General features: G+C 52.5%; 1 protein-coding gene across 3 annotated transcripts in view; it reads left to right on the plus strand.

The window, feature by feature from the left end:
- Glis1 (GLIS family zinc finger 1) overlaps nt 1-23,144 on the plus strand; it is a 186,703-nt gene that overhangs the window by 106,988 nt on the left and 56,571 nt on the right. For all 3 annotated transcript variants that reach the window (XM_004639098.2, XM_023724130.1, XM_023724131.1), the window contains exons 2-3: nt 5,327-5,504; nt 7,342-8,224. In XM_004639098.2, the coding sequence (XP_004639155.1) occupies nt 5,327-5,504; nt 7,342-8,224 (1,061 nt within the window). The remainder of the gene's footprint in view (nt 1-5,326; nt 5,505-7,341; nt 8,225-23,144) is intronic.

Raw genomic sequence — 23,144 nt, forward strand, 5'->3', positions numbered from 1 at the left:
TCCACTGAGCCATCTCCTCGGCCCTTGTGCATGTTAATTGGGTAACAGCAGAGAGTCTGAGAGCAAAGTGTACCCTTCTGCACATTTCTGTGTACGCACACCTGCATCCACACGTGTGCTGGCCTCAGGTTGCCCGCTGCCTGAAGCAGTGGGCTGGCTCTGTTTCTTTGCTGTGCTGTCCTAAGGTGAGCCTGCTCAGGTTTTATTGGCCCAGGTCCCTATAAATCTAGCTTAGCTTTAGAAGAGAAATTTATAGGGCTCTTGGAGTCTGGGATAAGAGGTGGTGGGCGGCCGCAAGCCCAGCGTGAAGCTGTGACTTGCGGGAGCTGCTGCTCGGGAGGCCCTGCCCAGGTTGCAGGACCCCAGTGGTCATGAACTGCAAGGTGACTCAAGCCGGGGAAGGCCTGGCTGGAGAGTACTCACACTGGTCACCAAGCCCTAGGGTTTTATGAAGAAGGAAAACGGGGTGACACGGCAGGCTGGTGAGGCAGGAAGGGCCTGGGAGGGAGATATAGCTTAGGCTCTGTCCGTATCATTTACATTTTGACCACAAAGGTGGGAGCACTGTGACCATGCTCTGTGGCCTACGTGTGGCCTCCTGCCAGTGCCAGTGTCCCCTGCTTGGAGGGGACAGCTGAGGCCCAGAGAGGGACTGCTGCCCAGCTGTTATGCCCGACCCACTGTTCTTACCCTCAGCTCAGACCCTTGTGTAGAGCTCTAGGCAGGGCTCTGTTGGCCAGGCTGCCCTCCCTTCAGTGGCGATGGCACTCACTGCCCAGGGGGTCTATCACAAGGAGCCTATGACCTCGTCGGCTGGCCTGTCCAACACAGAGGGCCCTTTCTCCAAGTACTATCAGTGCCAGGCACCATGCCGGGCAGTCCCCCATGTTCTATCTCGTTTAATCTGCACAGCCCCACTCTCTACAGCTAAGGTTCTTGGCCCCATTTTGCAGAAGAAACTGAGGCTCAGAAGAGGGAGGTAGGGGCTGGGGAGATAGCTCAGTAGAATAAGTGTTTGCCTGGCAAGCACAAGGGCCTGAGTTCAATCCCTGTTCCACAAAAAAAAAAAAAAAAAAAGAAGAAGAAGAAGAGGAAGAGGAAGAGGAAGAGGGAGGTGATTGATCACAGGCCCCATAGTGAGGAAGTTGATGGTAGACTGGAGTATCATCATAGGGGCATGTGTGACAAGAGCTTATGCAGTTCTTCTAAGTGATAGTGTCTGGCATAGGGTAGCTATGACACTGAGTTTGGGACAGTCCACCCAGCTGCCACCCTCTCAGTGTTTCTAGGCATCCATGTGGCCCTGGGCTGTGCTAGGTGGGATGGGTTGTCCCTAATGGAGTCCAGGTCTAGAGATTCTACCTGTAATGTGAGACGGGGACAAGCCCTGTCCTCACCCTGGACCTGGGTTTTCCCTTCTGTCCGTGAAATAGGTGGGCACAGTCACATCTAGTGATTGTGACATTCAGCAGCTCTGGGGCTCTGAGGTCCTTATCCGAGGTCCAGACCTGCAGAAGAGGAACAGCAGCCATGCAGCAACAGTACAGGTACCAGCAGCCAACTCTATAGTGATGGAGGTGCCATGTCTCGAGCTTGGCTGATAAGCTGAGGGGCACTCTCAGTCCCAGTTCACTGGGACTGCTGGGGGCCACATGGCAGGGGAGTTCAGGGAGGTGGGAGAATGGAGAGCAGTCCTGGAGGATGTGTGCTTCTAGGGCCCAGGGGTGTGGGAGGGTTGGGCCCTGGAGTGGTTAGCAAGGGTATATATAGGCAGCAGAGCATCCTGAGAGCTCAGGTAACACACGGGAGGACAGCTGAGCCCAGGCTGTGGCCCGTCCCCCTCCCTGAATACTCACTAGAGTCAGCCCTGCCACATTATTTCATTTTCATGTCATCAGCTCCACCCTGTTTTATAGACTCAGGAAAGCACGATTGTTTCAGATGCCGAATCTCTGTAAGCAGTCTCTAACTGCTGCACAGATTCAGGGGTTGGCAGGTCAACAGCCCACAACCAGGGAATTGTTTTTTAAATGAAGTTTTATTGAAACGCAACTCCGTGCTCTTGCTTCCGTATTGTTCATGGCTACGTTTCACAGGACCACAGCAGACAAGAGCAGTTGTGGACAAGACTGGTAGGCCGAGAAGGCCTAATTTATTGTTTTGCCTTTTACAGAAGATGAGATGTTGGGCCAGGCAAGCCTGAGCTCTAGACTTGCTGGGTGAGCTTGGGAAGGACACTTGTGTCTGCTGAACCTGCCTAGCCAACTCCGGAGAGTTGGAGTGCAGCTTGTGGCTGTGACCGTGTTTCGTAAGTTGTGAAGTGTGGTGTGCTGTCCCTAGCTTGGTACCTGGTAGGCGCTAAAGACAAGGCACCCATCATGGTGTAGGCCTTCTTGGCCCTGACTGCAGGCTGCCCCCGAGGGTGCAAGGAGACATGTCTGGGCCGGAGAGGCTGAATGAATCTTTGTCCACTCGTGCAGACTTGGCAGGTTTCAACATAAATTAAAATTCTTGTGGGGAGTCACCTTATATGTGGTGCCACTTTATAGCCAAGTCATTACGATAATTTGCAAAACTTTCTAGTGTATAGCTGGAGCCCTTTGATTCATATTGGCTGGCTATGACCTCCTTTGGGCTGCCCAGTTCTGTATTTGGTGAACACCAAGTGTTGGGAGTTTGTCCTTTTAAGTCTGGCCATAGTCATCCAGATCTGACTTTTCTGGGAATAGAATGCTTCTCAAATAGGGCCCTGCCTCCCTGTTGTGAGCTGGGAGAAGTTGAAGGAATGATCCACCCTGTTGTGAGCTGGGAGAAGTTGAAGGAATAATCCACATAATCATTTCTGTTCTTGTGACCTCTGCAAGGATAGGTATCAGGCCAAATGCTTTAGATTTGTTACCTCATTTGTCATCATGACCTTATGACATGACAAAACTGAGGCTTGATGAGAAAGCCAGGCCAGGTTCTTACTCAGCTTCAGAAGTGCCAGTGCTGGTCTGCTTGGGGTTTGCTGTGTGACCCAGGGAAGTTCTTTCCTCTCTGAGTCTTGGTTGCTTCATCTATTAATGGAATAGAAAGTTCCAGCCCTGGGCTGGGGAGATGGCTCAGTGGAATAAGTGCTTCCCTGGCAAGCGCAAGGGCCTGAGTTCAATCCCCAGTTCCACAAAAAAAAAAAAAAAAAAAAAGAAAAAAAGAAAAAGAAAACAAGAAAGTTTCAGCCCTGATACTATGGGATGTTTCACCAATTTATAAATATGAACACAGGGCCCCATACTCTCTAGACTTCCAAAAGTTTTCTTTTGCATGGGGAAGGCCAGGTCCTAGGGCCACTCCTGGCGGCTGCCCTGTGTCAGCCCCTTGCAGGGTACCCCTCTCTTGCCCCAGGGCAGCAGGGCAGGAATGTGTACCTGTCACTCCCCAGGAAGGGACCGGTCATCTCAGATGGAGTGTGAACAGGAGGGTCTGCCCATTGAGGTCATGTGGTATCAGGCAAAAGCTAGTGCCCACATTTTGCCTGGCAGGTTGGCCCATGGCAGGCAGTATGAACATCTTTGCAGTGGCAGCAGCATCTCTGGGTTTGATGTCCGCCCTTCAAGAAAGCAGGAAACGTAGGCAGAGTCTGGCATGAGCTTTGGGAGACCCCAGTGTGGGTCCCAGCTCTGCCAACAGTTGCTCTTGACCTTGGGTGGCCACATGCTGCTGGTGGTGGTGCTCAGAGTCTTCTTTCCGTAAGTGCCTTCAGGAATAGGAGGAAGGGGGCTCCACTGGGCTCAGAGCACCAAGCAGTGTCAAGCTGTGACCTGGCAGGCTCCGTCCCAAAGTTGACTTGTTAATAGATCAAAAGCTTCTAACTGTCTCTAGTGCAGAGGTAGCTAACAGAAACAGTGGTTTGTTGATAAGATTCTTTTGTCCCACAGGTTTGATTGATCTCAGGTTAGCCCGCTGTTATTCCCTGTGTGACTTTGGCAAACCACTTAACTTCTTCAGTGTTAGGGTCTTCGTTGGGGTCACAGCTGGGGATGTTTGTTGGAGGGGTGGGGTCTGCAGCTATGTAGACTGAGAGGCAGCAGGATGGCGCTTGGCCATGAGGTCTGGGAAGAATCCGTTGGGTGATGGTCTGGCCTCTTAGGGAGCCCTGGATGGAGTCAAAGGAAGGTCCCTCTCTAAACTGTGGTTTTCCCACCTGAAAAAGGGCTATACTGTACCTGCCTCAGGGATGAGCCCTGTGGGGGCCTTTGGTAAGTGCCAGCCCTGCCACCATCCCATGGCCACCTTCTAGCACTGAATGCAGCCTGTGTGAAGGACAGGTGAGCTAGTGTGTTTTTAAAGGAAGCACAGCAGGCTGCCCCCCACCCCTGCAAGACCCTGGTAAAACTGCCCTGTGTGATGATCAAGCACTGTGCTCCAAATACTATTAATGGTCATAAAATTATCCAGTGTTCTGAGGCCCAGTCTCAGAGTTTGCCTCCATGGGGCAATAAAACCACATGCAGAAACGATTTGGAGAAGGCGAGGACAGCCAAGCAGAGACAGAATTAAACGGGCTGCAGCCTGCTCTCATTAACTCGGTCCATCCACATTTGTTACCAGGGATTTCTTTTTAATTACAAAACAACCAAGTTATTAAAAATTAAGCCTGTGTGCTGTTGGCCAAGCAGCCACAGAGGCAGGACGGCAGGCAGCTGGGGCTGGGCTGGGCTGGGCTGGGGGTAGAAGCCTGGGAGCTGGGAAGTGCTGCCTAAGTTGCGGGGGGGGGGGGGGGGGGTGCTGTGGCCTCTGCCCTGGGAGCTAACTAAATCTTGAAGGGACTCTGCCTGGAGGGCTGGAGTTGGGGGTGGGGAAGGTGGACACCCTCCCATCTCGCCACCCTGTGGGCTCTCTGAAAACAACTGTCATTACACAGTGACTAGGATGTGAGGTTTGGGTCCACAGGGTGGGACAGAAACCCATCCCAGAGTGTACCCTGAGCCTCTGGTTTCTACCCCATCAAATGGGTACAAAAGAGCAGTGGAGGCCCAGACAAGCCAGTGGCCCTCACACCTGGTCCACATACTGCCTTTCTGTGGTGTAGCGTGCTCTGCAAAGCAGCAGAGACAGCACGGGCTTCTCTGCAGTGCTCCAGGTTTGTGCTCCTGGAATCCTGTCTCTGCATACTAGGTGCCTCATGTCTCTGCGCTGCTCTTTTGGCATCTGTCCCTGAGCACTGGGTGCTTTATTACTGACCCTGCTGAGTGTGTGTGGGAGTAAGAGGTCAGGGCACCTTGAGTGGCTCCAAGTATTCTGTCCCCCCTCACTTACCTCTTCTTTCCCTGTCATCCCTGCCTAGTGAATGGGAGCTATGGCCACTGCACACCCGGCTCAGAAAAGGGCCTGCTGGACCTGGACCTTGCCGAGGGCTCCGGCCCCACCTGCCACCAGAGCCTGTTTCTCCCTGTGGGAACTCCACCGCCCCAGGGCCACTCCCCTGCCTGCGAAAGGCTGCTGCATTTCCCCCACTCTCACAGGTACGTCCCAGTTCCCACCCCAGGGGACAAGCGTCTGGGCCATCAGCCTGCCTGGCTCATGGGAAACAGAGAAATTGAGGTCTAGAAGATCCTGGGACTACCTACTCTAGACCGTCCTGCTTTGTTAGGGCCTGTGAGAGACACAAAGTTTGTTTTATGAAGGCTCATGTCCCCAATTTACAATCTGATGTGGCTTGGGGGGGGGTGAGATAGGGTCTTGCTATGTAGTTCAGGCTAGCTTTGAACTCACTATATAGTCCAAGCTGACATGGATCTTCCTGCCTTCCAAGTGCTAGAATTACAGACGTGTGCTACCTAGCTTGAGGTGGCTTCTTGCAGAATCATCTCAGAAGAGGAAGAGCTGACTGAGGAGGAAAGGCCAGCTCAGAGCTCACATGGTGGCCAAACTGCACTGCTCACTGGCACAAAGGGCTTCCTGCTCTGTGTGTGTCCTGCCCCAGCAGCCATCTCCCCGCCCTGCAGGCCCTCTGGCGGATGCGCTTTTTCCTTCCCTTCTCTGGTGGCGCTGAGGACATTGTACCTGCAGAGGCCAAGGCCCCAGGACCATCCTGGGGAACAGAGAGACCAACGAGGGCCCCAGGGCCGTAGCTGCACAGAGCACTAGGAAGCCTTGGTGTAGCAGTAGTAATAGTAACAACAGCACCATGAGCCCTGCTCTCTCTTTCCCGGAGGGTCATTGCTTATCCTGACCACCACCCTCTGAATTCACTGGTGGGTGGAAACGTGAGGCTCCGAGGAAGAGAGCTCACACGGGCTCTGAGACTTTGGGCACAAAACCAGGTGTCCTGTTTTGTCATCTAACAGGGAGATTCTCCACCCACCTAACCGTCCTGACTTCTCAGCTTTTTGGAGTGCTGTGGACTCCGGCCTGCCCAGGGTCTCTGCCTGTACCTTAATCCCTCCCCATGGTAGGCACCCCTGTCTGAAAACCCCCTTATCTCTCTGCATATGACCTTGTAAAGAGCAGGGAGCATGTCCCACACTTGGGAGAGGGCCCCTAGGAAACTACCACTTATGTGGTAAAGACAGCTTGGGTCTCTGGATCACTTTACTATCACTGAGGAGAGAGGCCTGGAACCTGCCTGATTCACAGTTGTGACAGAGCTGAGCCTGGCCTCAGACCTGGTCACCTCCCACTTGGACCCTACTGGCTTGCTCTGACTTTTCTTGAGAATTGTAATTTCTCCCAGTTGTGGTGTTTAGGCCTGAAATTCCCAGCCATGCCCAGGCCAGGCATTTCCTTAGGGCTAAGGTGCCCTCTTGCCTTGGCTGTGCCTCAGACCCCTACCACTGATGTGGGCAGTGCAAAAGACAGACTGCTTGGGACAAAACTCTTTATATAGGTAATATCTTCAGAAGTTAAGAAAGGAAACGTGGAATTAAAAGCCTGCTGGACCTGGGTGTTCCCCAAAAAGTCCACCTCCAGCTTTTTCCTACAGTATCACTAGGGCCGGGACAGGGCAAGCAGACAAAGGGAGCCTGGGGGTACGGTGGCCCTTGGGCTGCTAGAGGCCAGGCTGGGTTTTCCAAAAAAAGAGCTGTCCTTTGTGGAGTCTCTGCTTTTACCTGTCACCTTCTGCCCTAGCCACTCCCATCTTCCCGTTGCCCTTTTCCTTCTCATGATCTTTCCTGCTCTCAGGTAACCAATTTCTCTCAAGTGACTAGTCTTTTCTTCCTCTGCTTCTGGGCTTTGACTTTCCTTTCCTCCTCTGGGTTTCTTCATCTCCTGGTTCTCAGCTTCCCCACCAGCTGCTGCCCGGAACTCCTCACTCTGCTGTGTTGCACTCTCAAGACTTCTCTGGCCACTATCTTCCAGGTCACCCAGGCCCCAGGCCACCTATGTGAATGGTGGCCTACCAGCCACACAGCACATCAAGCAGGAGTCCCCGCCCGACTTCCAGGCCATGGCCGAATCCCACCCACCCCTACCGACACACTGCCGGGCCCCGCCAGCCCCAGGACTGCACACAGCGCTGGACCTCCCAGGCCGAGGCCTCACCAACCCTGCCTCTTCCTGCTACCTTCTGGCCAGTGAGCCTAGCCCGGGCCTGGGCCCCCAGCCTGAGGCCCACCTGCCTGAGGGCAGCCTGAAGCGCTGCTGTCTCTTGGGCCTGCCTCCAGTCTCCTCAGCCTCTGCCTCACCTTGTGTCTCCTCCAATGTCACCCCAATCATCTGCTCCTCCCAGACAGCTCTAGTCTCCTGTGTAAATGGACTCCGGAGCCCCCTTCTGCAAGGAGACATCGGGGGCCCTCTCAAGCGGTCCCAGCATGGCCCTGCATCCACTGAGAGCCAGGAGGGCAGTGTGCAGCTGGAAGAGTGCCAGAAGACGGGCTTCCTGAAGCAGGAGCCTTCGGACGAGTTCTCAGAGTTCTTCGGAACTCACCACCAGGGCCTGCCACCTCCCTACCCCCTGCCTCAGTTACCAGCCGGCCCAGGCCTGGGAGGCCTGGGGTTGGGCCTGGCGGGCAGGCTGGTAGCAGGTCGGCAGGCCTGCCGCTGGGTGGACTGCTGTGCAGCATACGAGCAGCAGGAGGAGCTGGTGCGGCATATCGAGAAGAGCCACATCGACCAGCGCAAGGGCGAGGACTTCACCTGCTTCTGGGCTGGCTGTGTGCGCCGATACAAGCCCTTCAACGCCCGCTACAAGCTGCTTATCCACATGAGGGTGCATTCGGGTGAGAAGCCCAACAAGTGCATGGTAAGTCCAAAGCCTCCTGCCTTGCCCCCCTGCCCCAAGCACAGCTCCCTGTCAGAACAGCCAGCACCCTGTCTCTGGGAGCCCTGGCAGGCACCTTGGCAGATGCCCTGTCTGCTGCACCAGATGTAGATTGTGTCAGATGTGCTTAAGTGTGCCACAGGTATAACCTGCCTGCCTTCTGTTTCATTTGCATGTGCCCTGTGCCCATCCTGCTTATAGCCATCTGATAGGTGGGGCCTGATCTCTAGCATTGCACCTTCACCGGGTAGCCTTCCCAGGGGCTTCCAGGGCCTTCTTCTGGAGCTCCCTACACCACAGGGTTGCCCCTGGCTTCTGACCTGAGAGCTCTGGGTTCCCAGGGCAGCCTTCTGGCTAAGGTCAAGCAAGGCCCTGCGTACATTGCTAGTTTTTTTTGCTGGGATTGAGGCTAAGGTTTGTGGGGACAGAGACACATGAGTATACATGGTTACCAGTTCATCTGTAGACACATGTGTGCATGCACACACACATAGATGCACACATGTACCTCCACTTGCCGGCACCCTGGCCTCTGGCTCTTCTGGCCAGTCACTCTGTGCTCTGCTCTAGAAATCTGCATCCTAAATTGAGAGCTTAATCCTAGTCCCTGATACCTCTACCTCATTACTGCACCTGCCCCCAGGGACCAGCCAGTGCCCAGGGAACAAATATCTGGACTGCCCAGGAGCTGAAGGGCTGGGCTTCAGGGCACGCAGCACTCCTCAGGAAGCCTGGGCCACCCTAGCCACAGCTCAGCCTTCCCAGTAGGTGGGCTGCAGCATGTCTAGTCTCCAGGAGCTGGTGTCCTAGCCAAGGTCTAGCTCTTCCACCCTTGTGCATTGTCTGCTCAGCCCAGGGTGGAGTTTATAGGGGACAGGCAGAGGCTTTGAACTCACCTTGCTCACCCTCCTGGAGCCAGTACTCTCTAAAAGGGCCTTCCTGCCTGAATCACTTTGAGGTAGGCACATACGGGTTTAGCACCTCAGGCCTTGAAGATAAGAAGGGGTTTGGAGGTGGAGGGAGCCAGGCTGGTGTCCTGGAGGTGGAGGGAAGGGAAACTGAACTCATGTGCCTTGTTTGGCTGTTGGGAGGGTGACAGGCTGAGGCCTCCCCAGTTTGTTTGGGGTCATGTGACAAATGGCTTGATGGAAGGTGCCTAAGAAATGACTAACAGTCCACAGGCCAGGGTTGCTAGAAGACAGAGGGGCTGCCTTTCTCTGAGACTCATGAGTAACAACTGAGATGCAGTTGTGTCACCGTGCTGCAATTCTCCCTGTAGGGAAACTGAGATGCAAAGTGACGTGAATGTCCCTGCTAACATCTGTAGGGGCTTAGTGGCCACTGTGTGGTCCCATGAGCCCTAAGATGATGGGGCCTCAAGATAATCCAGGTCTTCCCTGCTCACTTCTCAACCTGGGAAATGGAGGCCGAGGCAAAGGGCTGGGTTACTTAGTGTACCACAGCACAGGGCCAGCCTGCCAGGACTACATTTGGTTCCAGACTCCATGGGACATGGGCTAACATACACATGGCTCCTGCCCGATCCTGGGGACCCAGACCTAGATCTGCCACAGTCTTTGCTCCAGGAGACCTTGTGGGAGACTGTGTGCTGAAGAGATAGGTTCCTGAACCATTAAGGGATAAGGACAAGTGACAGATCCTGGGTTGGAGTTTGCTAGGCCCAGGAAGGGAAGCCCCCAACCCTGGCTTCATGGAGGAGGTATAAGAGCTCATTGGCAATCTTATCTATTCTTTACAAGAGTCCTGGGAAGCCAGGTGTTGTGGTACATGCCTGTAATCACAGCATCTCTGGAGGCTAAGACAGGAGGATCACAAGTGCTAGGCTAGCTTGGGCAATTTAGAGATACCCTGTCTTAAAATAAAAAGGGCTAGTTCAGTGGTATAGCACTTGCCTAGCAGGAGGAGGCCCTAGGTACAATCCACAGTATAGCAAAAAGAAAGCAAAGGGTTTCTATAGATAGGGAAATAAAGTCCTGGTAAGTCTGCCTAACCTCCTGTTTGCTCCTAGAACCCTTGGTCTTGACTTTTCATGGTTGGGAGTACTGTGATGACAGCACTCACATGCAGCTGCTGAATGCTGACTGCCTGAGTGCTGTTCTAGGTGGTAGGTCCATGTGGTCTGCAGCACAGCCCCTGGGTAGATATTATTAGTCCTCGTTTTCCCTATGTGGAAATGGGCTCAAAGCGACTTATAGTGGCCCCAGATCACGCAGTTAGAGATAATAATAATGGCAACAGTAATAATAAAGACTAAGAATCACAGTAGTAATAATAATAACTTACCACAGTTACACCAATAGGTATGGGTAGAGTGGGATTTGAACCCACATTTTCTAAACTTTGAGTTTCTTATTTGTGTTGCTCTGTTAAACTGAGGATTACTGGAGCTTGTGGGCTGGCCCTTCTGGGTACCACCCTCCACAGATAGTAGCAGCAGTGATCACTTCTCTTTACCTGGGCCTCCTGCTGCCCGGGAGCAGGGGGCGGGGGCAGAGCGCTCCCTGCATGGTGCCAGTGTAGCGGGTAACCCAAGCGACCAGGCAGGCCCCAGCCTGCACCCAGAGAAATACAATCTCCCTTCCCTGTAAGGTTATTAATTTCTCATGACAGGCCTCTGCTACCATGCGCTGTAATAGACAAAGGAATTTTGGGCCTGAAGCCTCTAGAGAACAGGAAATAGATGAGACATTTTGATTGAAGAGTAAATGGCCCACTAAAAGAGCAGTTAATCCTTTTATTATGTTCCCAGCAGCCGTTTCCACAGCCCTTTCATGAGGTAAGCTGCCCTCTCCCCATTCAACTCTAACACCATCCTCCCAGCTGGTTCGCATTTAGTTGGTGGACCCTGCTTGCAGGATCGGACCAAGCAGGTTGGTCCCGAGGCTGGGTGTGGACCGGGGACCTGCTGGCCCCCAGTGTAAGCCTCGTCGCCTGTCCCCCATTTGCCCCCTCTGCAGTCCGGAGGAAGCTCCTAATCTCTTTGCAATATCCTGTTATGTTTCTTGTGTTGCTCGAGTTGTCTTAGCCTTATTAAATTTGGGGCTTCCTCTGCATTATGATAACAGGGCTACATCCAATCCAAATACTGACGCGACGCCTAGGAGACGTTAGCGTTGAAAAGATTAGTTTCATGCTTTCTTGGGTTGGTTCTCCAGACGTCGGAATCCTGTGTGTCTGAGACTGTAGAAGGACATGGGGTAAAAGAGAGGCAACTTCGCAGAATTGAACCTTTCCTGCCTTGGGTTTTATAAAATAACAGGAATAAGAACAAGGATCCTTGATTGAGGGAAGAGTTTAACTAAAGCTGTGACCTCTCATGGAAAGTGTGGGTAGCGGTGAAAAAACTCAGGCCTGGATTTCTGCAACCCTGGGTCCCGGCCTGTCTCCATCCGCTGTGCAAACTCAGGAGGCAGGTGATGGACTCTCTTAACCATAGCATACTCGTAAAATGGGGCAAAAATATACTAAGTCCTTGACTTCTGGGGGAACATTTGTAAGTCAGATTCATTCATAATTGACAAAGTGAGTCTTGTACAGGACACCTGTGAAAGTTTGGAACTCAAATGTTCATGAATGGGAGACTTATTGTCCTTGTTTCTTAGGGATTTAGTTCATTGAAAGCTCTTGGTTAAATCTCTTCTTCCCCCATCACACCTTTCACATTGTTCATCTCAGGAGATGAGTACAGAGGCCCTAGGAGTTAGGAAAAGTGCTTAGAGCTTTTTAACCAATAAAGATATTTGTGGAACCTGCACTGGAAATTGACAGCATCCGGCATCCGGGCTCTCAGGGAGGAGGGCAGGGCAGCACACAGGTGCTCCCACGGGGAGTTTGCTGCTTTGCCACCAGGGAGCCATTGCATCCCTCATTCAGCCACTGCAGGTGGCTGCTCTGAGCCACACAGTGCCTGGCACCACTAGCACGGGGCAGCTGGGGTAGTGGCACCAGGAGGAGGCTCTAGTGCCTGCAAGCAACATGAGTCCAGGACAGGATCTTTGTGCTGCCCAGGTTCCACAGTGGCTGGCTGGGCTGCCCTGGCTGCTGCTCTTAACCTTTAAGCCCTCTCCAGCATTTGTCAGACTGTCCCAGGGACCTTCAGGCACCTGGGCAGAAAGCTGAGCATTATTGGTTGGCCTTAACTAGCCAAGGATCTCAGGATACCAGCCCCCTAGCTGGCCTTCCTGGGCGAGCCTCGACCACTAGCTACCCTGGAAACAGACTTACTCCAAATGCCACAGTCCCAGGCTTCTGGCTTCCCCTTTTCACCTTGTTCCAACCTTCTAACCACTACCCCTACTGCTCTGAGACATGAAACCTTGGCTGCTAGGCTGGGTGGGGTGATAGATAGCTGCTGATTACTGAGCTTCAGAGAACCCTCCATCCTGGTTGCATGCTAGCTGTTGCCTGTACTATTTTCAGAACAAAACTGCTCAAGACTCTAAGGCCCAGAGAACCCAGATCACTTACCAAGAACACACAGCCTGCTGAGGGAGCAGCAGCCAATACCAACTTGTCTTAGTTACTCTCTTGTTGGGACAAACTATGCAATACTAGCAAGTTAAAGACGGAAAGGTTTATTTGAGCTCACAGTTAGTAGAGGTTTCAGTCCACAGTAGGCTGTTCCAAGGTAGGGTGGCATGGGAGAGGAGAAACAAGCCCTGGCATGACAGGCAGGAGACAGAGAGCAGCATGCTTTCTCTTTCCTTTTTATTCTTCCCAAACTACAAACCTGTTGGTTGGTGACACCCACACCTGGGGGGGGGGGTATCCATTATCCACACCCAAAACTATACTAAACCAATTAAGAAGATTAATACAACAAAACTCATCCATAACCCAGTATCTGCACCCGTGATCCAGCCACCTCCCAAAAGCCTAACCTGTGAGCTCTGGGAGGACGTCTCGCTGTAAACCGCAACACAACCGATCAGTGGAATGACCCAGCTGAGCTCAGAGGTGAAAGAGGCTGAATCATCAGGAGTCTGGAGGAAGAAGGAAACTAATACACTCAGAGGTGCCATCTGCCGCGAGGAATCTACACGTCTATCTTACAGTGGAAGGAACTGTTTTTGATGTTCACAGGTAGAACACTTGTGCGTGTCACCCAGGTCAGCATCCACTGGGTCATGCTGCCTTCTACCATGGCCTTTGCCCAGCCTCCTCTTTCTGCAGAGCTGAGTTTCCTCTGTGCTTCTCAAGTCTTGGTGGGTATAGTTCAGGCATCCGTACCCTGCCCCATCCCCGTGTCCTGAGACCAGCCCTTGGAGCTTGGGCATGTTTAGAGGCCAATACTCCCAACTCATCTCAGTATCTGAGCTGCATTCCAAGGTAGGAGTCCCTGGGAACTGGAAAGTGTGAATAGGTGGGTCTGCCAGTCCATCTCTGGTACATACAAGTGGAAGATGGGAAAATGGAGCCTAGAGGGTAGTCAGGGTAAAGACTAGAGTTGGGCGTAGTCAGAACTGCGGGAAAGCAGCCCTCCAACAAGGAGGGAATCCTTCCCTGAAATGTTCACCTTACACAGGGGCAGTCTCTTGAGTCTCAGACCTGGAAGTGTGGGTCCAAAAGTAGGATGATATTCTGGCAATCATGCAAGATGACATGCTGAATCCTGCATTTTTATTGCTGGATGATGACGGAAGGGGAGCTAGGAGCTGAGGCTTGGAGGCCTGGCTCCATAGGCTTGTCCATGTCAGTCAAGGGGGCTGAGGATGTTATTGAAACACTTGGTTGCTTTCCTGAATACATATGGCTCCCATGTACAAGGTCTCAGACCTTAGACATTCCAGGAGACGAGGATTGCTGTGCCATTGTATAGAGGGAAAGGACAGTCCAGCTCAGCCCCAAGTCCAGCCCCTGAAGGTGCTGTGTGCCAGTCTGGAACCCATGTCTCCCTATAACCCATGTTTCCAGAGTTTTCCTGGCTGCAGCTGCACATCACCTCCCAGAAGAGAGTTGTCTGTCTATGTGCAGGTGCTCAGAGAATACCCAGGCCAAAGCTTACAAAGCACGCTTTCCTAGGCAGGGCCTTGCAATCACGAAGAGAAGCACACCCAGCCTGGCCTTGGGAGCCCTTGGCAGGGGCACTGGTGGGCATCTGCAGGGAGCCATTTCCCCCAAGAAGCCAGAGCATGTCATCTTGAAAGCTTGCTGACCACTAATTGGTAAGTCTTTGCTTCTGTCTTAGAGAAGAAGGTAGCTCTCAGGTTGAAGAGTGGGATAGTTTACCTCTTGTAAAAAAGAGATAAAAACAGGCTGCCTTCGTGGAGGCTGGGGTTCTGGGACAAATTAAGAAGCTGCAAAATGGAACATGTTTTAAAAGCCCTGCTCTGGAGACTCTGGCTGTAATGGGCCCAGAGAGGCCAGGCTGGTCCGAGTAACTCGAATCTCCAAGCCCGTCCTCTTTGGGAATGGGGCCTGAGCTTTGCCTCATTTCGGGGCCGGGAAGAGACAGTTTAGGACCAAAGCAGACTGTCTACGTTAATGAGCCCTCCTAGGTCCCTGTCAGTTTTCATATCTAGTCTGTCTAGTGGGTGAGGACGCAGGCAGTCCCAGATGCCTGCCTTTTCTCCCTGCCCCAAGGCATCCTCAGCTCCCTAGCACCTATAGAGTTGCATTTGCCCTGTTCCGTAAATCCTCTGGGCCTTGGCTTGTTCAGGAGACTCTGGATACAGTTTGGCAAACTCCTCCTCATCTCTCACAACCCCAGAGCTCCTTCCCAGCCTCTCCCTTCCCCGGGCCTCCTGTTCTGCTGGCACATGTTGCTGTGTACAACAGTGCTTCCAGGCATGTGTCTTGGGGTCAAGTACCCTTCAGTGTCTGGCCTGGCACTGGTGGCAGAGTCGCTGAACCTGCCCCCTAGGATGAAGTCCCTACCCTGTCTTTGTGCAGCCTCCCTGCTTCAAGGCTGTGGGAGGCCACCGTCCTCCAGAGTAGTTTCCTGTGAAGTCACAGTCTGAGGGGAACCTTAACAATTGTCATGTCCACCCCTTCAGCTAGTGCTAGAAGCTTTCCTGCTAGAAAGCCTGGCTTTGCTGCCTCTCAGCCTGTAACTCTGTCCAGGTATAACTGGGCTCCCTGAGCGTCTGCCTCCTGACCTGCAAAGTGGAGGTAATGGCACGTCTGGAGATGGGGGTGACACGTCAGTGGCAGCACACACAGTGCACGACAGAGGCTCCTGGTGGTATGTAGAGTTTGCATCAGGAAAAGGAAAAGGAGAGTGGGAAATGGGCCACTGTGGCTGTTCCACTTTGTGTTTCCCAAGGGATCAGGAAAGGCTGTTGAGTCCCAGCTCTGCTGAGGACTGGCTTTATGACCTTGGGCCTGGGCTGGCCTCAGTGAAGTGGGGTTATGTCCTGCAGCCAGGTAGGTGTGGCCTGTGTTCAGTGAGGACCAGCAGAAGGTGCTACCCTCCCCTCTCAAACTTGAGTTCTAGCTCCATGGATCTTGGCTTATACTGTGGTACAATTCTAGTTTTCTTTTTCTTTTTTTTTCCAAATTGAACTCTGAGGCTTGGTAAGGAGTGGCTCCCTGGAGGAAGCATCCTTCTAGCTCAGCATGGGAATCTGGTCAGAGCTCTTGTGCCTTCTCCAGCCACTGCACAGAAGGGAGCCTGAGGCTCCACACAGAAAGGACAGAGGAGTTGGGACAGGCGGAGGCGAGACTTCTGGAGGCTCAGCCACTTGCTCACCCCTGAATCAGGGCATGTGTGTGGAATGGGACAGTGTCTGTGAGGGGTGGGGTCTGTGCTCCCCAAACTGCAGAGGGGCAGCATTGGGTTTGAGAGTCCTGACTCCCAGTCCAGTGCTCCTGCCCGTAAGCCAGACCGCTATCCACAGCTTTCCTGAACCCCCCATTTCAGATCACCCCCATCCCATGCCCATGTCCTCTCCACATGTGACCGTCTCCCATCCAGTCAAATGCTGAGCAAGGCTGGATGATGGCCAAACACATAAGAGAACCTTGATTTCAGATCTGTACTCTGCCAAGTGCAGGACCATACGAGTTACATTGCCTCTCTGAGCCTCAGTTTCCTGCTAGGTAAGGGGTGGCATGGGTGAGGATTGGGTGTGGTGATACACATGGAGCGTGCCATAGAGCATTTGAGCACTCAGAGACCCCACCTCGAACAGAGACAAGACTCCCCAGGAGCACCAGACTCGAGGGATGGGAATGCCAGCCAAGCTCTGTGAGTTCAACACTGCTTTATGGAATATGAAAAAAATTAAGGATGAAAAAACACAACCTTCTGAATTGAATTTAAAATAATAAAAGAAAAACAGCTTTTGAATTTAATGTAAATGGAATTGAAAGGATTCTCTTATTGGAATGAGAAAGTCAGATAGAATCAACAACGTCTCTGCGAAAGTATCCAGACCAGGCTTTCCGAGGGGGATGGCACAGGAATGGTCGGCTCCAGGACGGCGGAGTGGTGGAGGCTCCCACTTGGCTGGCCGCACATGGGCTCCCAGAGCTGCCACTGTGCCTGCTGGGAGGATGGCTGCAGAGACAGACCCTTGCGCCTTGTCCTCATTTGTTCATGGGTGAAGGGCCTGGAGCCCTAAGGTTGCAGTCATCTCTGATACAGTGAGCTCAAGATGCTCGAGAAAGGTCCAGGGTCGGTGGAACTCCTCTGGAGAAGGGCTTGGTGGAGCTGCATGGCCCCTCCCCCATCGCAGCGTTGCAGCACAGCTCTGTTGATACTGTGCAATGCCAGGTTTGATGCTAGAAGCAGGGGAGCAGTGTGGGATGTCAGGTGGCCCGGTGGGAAGGGGATTAAATGCCTTGCATAAAGCAGGCTTCTCCCAAGAGGCTAGGACAGCTGGGCTCTGAAGGATGGATAGGAGCTTTCCAGGCATAGACCATGAGGAAGGGCATCTCTGGGAGAGTCAATAGCACATGCAAGTTTTTGAGACATGACTGTGTTTAACTCTAAAGAGGTGTGAGACATTCTTTTTTTTCTTAAGACAGGGTCTTACTATATAATTTGGGATGGCCTTGTGCTCACTTTTGTAGCTCTGAGGCTGGTCTCGAACTCACAGAGATCCTCCTGGCTCAACTTCCTGAGTGCTGAGATTACAGGCATATGCCACCACACCTGGTTCCAGGGCTGTAGGGTGGGTGCCACGTTTGGGGCCAGGACGACAGGCCTGGGCATCTAGGGCCGAGACCACATGGCAGGTGGGACCGGGGATCAAACCCCCAGGTAGGTGCTTATGCCTCTGAGCTATCCAGCTGGTGGGGGACATTCTTGAGCCTGGAGTGAGTTTTGTGTGTGGAGAGTGGGAACAGCAGTGATTAGAGTTGGCCTCAGAGGGCCTGAGCTTGCACTCTACCCTGAGGGTGGTGGAGATGGGATCGAGAGGGATCCTGGGCAGGAGGGTGATGCAATTTGAATTTCCCTGGGTACAAGGGTGGAGGGCGACAGTGGGGAGATGAGGCCCTGCAGCCCAGAAGGGGGGTCAGTCCAGATCTGGAGCTTCCTTCCTTGGACCCCCAGTGTTACATGGCTTAGGCTGTGTCACGAGACAGCAGGTGTGGCTGTCAGCCAGCACCTGGGCATCCTGTGGCTTGGCCTGAGCAGCCCAGCAGGCCATGCCAAGGCCCAGTGTCTGTACACAGTTGGGAAAGAGAGCCCAGTCCGCGTTTGGGAATGATGTCCAGCACTTTTACCAGTGGGACATGGGAAAGGCATTTCCCATAATGCGGCTCTGTAAAGTTTGCACAACTGTTCTTTGTTTTTGTCAGTCCCCACAATAAATCTCCTCTTCTGCCAGGATGGGGCCTCTGTGGTCTGTAAGTGATTAGGGTACGGACTTGTGCAGCTCCGCCTCCTTGCCCTGCATTCTTCTGACGTGGGTAATGATAACATGAGTCTGTCACTGACTGTACCTTGCTGGGGCTGTAAGTGGCCACCTATTTGGAAGGCAGCCTGCTCTCACCCCTCCTTTGTAGCACACCGTCCTTCCTTGATGGGTCTGCCACAAGGGGCCAGAGGCTTGGGATAGTGCCAGTGGTACTGGTGCTGGAGGTCTGTGTAGTGCTGGGCATGCTGGGGGCAGGACTTGGAGGATGTGAATAGGACCAGCTACCAGTCCTCAGGTTACAAAGTATTCATTCGTTCAGAGCTGAAGGAAGCACTTGTGCTTTGCCTGGGATGCAGTTTGCATGGACAGTTCCTGTGCTCTGGGAGAGAGAGAGAAGTGGTCCCTAAAATCCAGGATGGGAGCTTCCTGGCCAGGCGTGATGTCTGGAATTCTGCTGGTGTCCCTGGATCTCTGTGCCCTGATCATCGGACACCAGTGTTTATCCATGGGTCTGGGCCTCCCAGTGCCTGTTGAATCTCAGCTTTGGGCATCGGTTTGGCCCCTAGGGTCACTTTGATTGGGCTTTGTTGCCAATGAGCATGACCATGATTGAAACGCAAGACTTTGGTCCTGAGCAGAAAATGGAGTCTTCTATGCCCTAGAAATGTCCAGAGGATCACCACCACCATGTGGCCCTTCCTGTACCTCCTCTCTCTAGGCATCTAAGACCAGGGAAGGTGGCTTATCAAGGCCACATGTCCAACTGCCAGGGTTTGCACCTTGCTGTTTGCAGATGTAGAAACTGGGGCCCATGTATAGGATTTAGCTCATTGATGATCACAAAGCAAAATAACCATTGCTCATTATCCCTGCCTTGGTTGCCTCCCAATTCTGAAGACAACCAGTTCATATTGCGGTGAGTAGGTAAGAAACTTCCATGCTTCGGTGTCACATCTGATGCTTCTCCTAGCCCCTCTGACAGATGAGCTCAAGTTCCAGGGTGGGAGGCGACCTGCTGGAGGTCATGTGGTCGGAGACTGCAGCTGCAGCATTTGCAGTGTGTGTGTCAGCATCACCTTCCCTCCTGACAGTCTGGTTCACGATGCGCTGCCCATCAGGCTCTGGGGAAAATTTAACCATTGGTGGGTTTTCAGCCTCACACCCCTGACATGCACTGAATGGCAGGATGATGGATTACTGTGGATGTCAGGCCCAGGGGAAGCCTGACTCCTGCAAAAAGCCACATGAGCCTGCAAGGGATGAGCTCTGTGGTTCCCCTCTTGACTGTGCCCCTCCTCCTCTTTAACACAGGGCTCCCTGGCCCTGGGGCCACCATTTCTCTGGTATTATAAGGACTTTATTAGCTGAACTCTGATCATTCTTGGATCTCATGACCCTGACTCAGTGGAAGACAGCACAGGCCCTCCTCACCTCCACACACTGTGTCCCTGCCCTGTTAGGTTTTCTGATGTGTCAAGTATAAATCTTGGACCCCAGCATCCTAAGATCCCATTGAATTCCACAACATCCTTGGCTATATTTCTGTGTTTCTAGTGTAGCCTTGGAGGAGGAGGACAGAGATAGTGGAAGAGGACGAGCCGTGTGGCCCTGGCTCAGTTCTCTGAGCCTGCACCTTCTGCACTCCTGCCCCCCTGGCTCACTGCGCCTCATGGCGTGTTACATATCTGGGGGAAGCATCAGGAAGCTTGTCGAGCATTAGGGTATGTGCCACACCGGGTAGTTTTGGGGTGTGTCAAGGCATCTCTGGGTTCAGCTGCCAGGCAGAGGTACAACAGGTGTGTAGCACTTCCCATCCATTCCTGAGCCTGTTTGCTGCTTCCCTCCCTCAGCTTGCAGTGTCTGGTCCACAGGCTTATGTGACAGCAGACCCAGACAAGAGCTTAGAAGCCATGTAGCACAGTCCTCTCTACAAACTTGGAAACTGAGGCCCAGAGAGACAGTGACCTTCCAGATTTCCATGCAGTTTCTGTATCTTGGGAAGAAATTCACCTTCGAGTCCTCCACGTAGTAGATGCTCAGTAATTAGTTGCTGCTGCTGCTGCTGCTGCTGCTGCTGCTGCTGCTGCTGCTGCTGCTGCAGCAGCTGTTCAGCATTAATTCCATCTCCACGGATCCTGGTTTTATGACCGTGGGCACAGAGGTGGAACAAGAGCACAATTTTGCATTAATTGGCAACAAAAGGCCTAATGCAGCCAAGAATGCAGTGGGGGAAGTGGTTGTGCTGTCTAAAGCAACTCCTTCTAGCAAGGGAGGGGAGGAAAGCAGCATTTATTAGGAGCATGCTCTCTTACAGATGCCGTAGTAAGGCTTTGGGCACCACCGTCCTGTTTCATGGGGGAGGAAACTGAGACTGAGAGCTGGAGGTGAACCTCTGTGTCGGGCAGTTTTCTACAGTCAGTGTGAGCTGATGGCTCCTTCTTTCCAGGGAGCTCACCCAGGGACTGCTGATGCAGCACCTTCATGAGTCCCTGCAGCTCCTCAGAGCTGTGCTCTGTACAGCTTTGGAGCTGGTCCCTCCACTTAGCCTGTGTGCTATGTGGAAAACCAACTCCATGAGTGCCAGGGATCCTCGTGCCTCACTCTAGGGGAGGAAAAGTGGTGGGCTAAGGAAACTTAGGGGAGGCAGCCAGGGTGGAGGGGCTCTGCAGCTCCTGGCAGCACCTGCTGAGCAGAAGACAAGAATGGAGAGAGACTCGAAGGAGTCCAGTAGGTCTCAGTCACTCTCCTCGGGAGACCTGGACCCTAGATGCCCTAGAGGCATCTGGCATCTGGCATGTGGCTTCTGTGCCCAAAACTTTGTTTCCTTGTGATCTTGGCTGCCAGTGCCTTGTTATGGCCTCAGTTTACTCATCTGCTCGTGAGCGGTGGTTACCCTGCCTTGTCTGTCTGGGATTGTTTTTCTCCTGTCACTGGTGCTCTGTTGGCTTTGGGACCATTGCTCATCATGCAAAGGAGGATGCAAGGGCTGGAGCTAGGTCAGACAGTGGGACACTCCTTTGCCGCATATGCCCCTGAATTCTGGGGGGGGCTCATGCTGGGTGTGGTGGCTAGAGCACCAGGGAAGGCAAGAGTGGTCCTGCGGGCCAAGGGCTGCCCCCGGCCAAGCGCTGTCCCTGGCCAAGCGCCAGTTGCTAGGAAAGAATCAGCGCCTCCGTCAGGAAGCTGGCTGCTATGCTCCTGTCTCCAGCCCTGATGGCTCCACACCAGGAAGATCTACCCTGACACTGGGGGCCAGGTCAGCCCTGCTCCCCCTCCTGGCCAGAGTGGAGGTGAGCTTGGCCTTCCAAGAGCTGCCTGCAGTGCTGTCCCAGGTGCAGAGGAGCTGTCTGCCAGCTGCATGTCCGCTGGCTCAGTCCCAAGTCCATCAGAAGCAGGGAGTGGCGGAGCAAGTGGGTCGCAGACTGCCCAGTCCCCACTGGGCAGTGAGTATAGTGCACAGAGCCTTGTGGTGAGTTCTCAGGCCCTTCGCCCTTCACTCCCTTTCTCCTGTAGAAGACATGAAAAGTTATGCATCATGACAGCAGTGGTGTGAAGACAGACATTAGTATCATGTGTGAAAGCACTGTCTTTGATCTGAAACAGTGGCGGCATGCGTGCTGTAGTGGACTATTTATTATTGAAAGCTCTGAAAGGTTCCTGTCACTGATGTAGAAGTTCACTTTATTCTCCAATTTTAAATCGAGTTTAAACATTTGCATGGGTCTCTAGAACTCTTGTGGGCTTCGGGATCTGTGCCCAGGATGAATGCTCAGAAAGCAAGGCCACAGAGTTGAGTGCCTCGCTTCACCCCTTCCCTTCTCTGGGTTTCAATTTCAGCCTCTGTAGCAAAAGGTAGGTGGAAAAACAACGAAAAACTTTGCTGTGGTGTTAATGTGCTCATTTCTGTTCTAGACCATTTTGTTCTTTTTTTCTTTTTTGTTCTATTGAGTAGTGGCTTCCATGAAAAATTCATGGGTATTTTATAATAAAATGATCTATGTGTAATTAAATTGACATGGAGACATAAATCCACAGAAAACCTGAGCTCATTTAGTTATCATCATTGAACCCTGTAGTTTCTTAAAGCTTCTGGTAGTCAAGGTGAAAAGGGAAATTTGTTGAATTGCTAAATTCTTTTTGTCCAGGAAAGGAAGCAGGCCAATCAGTGTGTGTGCTGAGGCCAATTATGCTGAATCCTTATGAGGGTTGGAGCAAGATTGTGTAAATGGGGCCTTGCAGTCAGGCTTTCCTAGGGAACGGATTTAATGCAGAACACAACATTTATAGGGGCCAGGGAGGTGGCTCAGTAGGATAAGTGCTTGACTGGCAAACGCAAGGATCTGAGTTCAATCCCCGGTTCCGCCAAAAAAAAAAAAAAAAAAAAAATTATAGTACTGTTTTATAATATTTGTAATATTTACCCAAAGAGTCCAGTGCAGATGGGTGCAGGATATCTGTCCATACGCCAGAGACCCCAAGAATCCAGCTGGAGGCCTAGAGCCCATGATGTTGTCTCACGCAAGTCTGTACGGAGGGTTTGCCCTGTGAAGGCCCAAAGGACAGTAGTGAAAGCTGGAAAGTCTGTGCCAGCAGGATGAGGGATCCACCCTGGAGCCAGGCAGTGGCACTCAGGGTAAGGCTCAGAGCTTCTGAAGAGAACCACAGCCACACTCTGTGACAGCAAAGACCCGAGATCCTCTGACAGTGAAAACATCTGAGTTCATATCAGGAGACCCAGCATGACAAGCTTCTCCAAGGGCACCAACAGCGCACCACCTTCCCTTCCAGTTCTCTTCTCATGCTGTTGGCAGCAATCCTCAAGGAGCCCTCGCACCTGGCTCCACACTGACTCATTTCAACTGAGTGTCAAAAACTGACCATGAGTTAATCCACCACAATCCATCCCTGGTTGACTTGATAACCCAAACACATTTCCTTGGTCTACCATGGCTTGGTCTATTCATATTTACATGAATTTAACAATTAAACACACACAATTTTTATTGTACTCATTTCTGCACCAAAAGCAAAATGTTCAAAGGGTGCTCAAAATTCAAGGTTAAAACCACAATACT

Source organism: Octodon degus, unplaced genomic scaffold (assembly GCF_000260255.1).
Source record: "Octodon degus isolate 3935 unplaced genomic scaffold, OctDeg1.0 scaffold00107, whole genome shotgun sequence".
Classification (NCBI taxonomy): Eukaryota; Metazoa; Chordata; class Mammalia; order Rodentia; family Octodontidae; genus Octodon; species Octodon degus.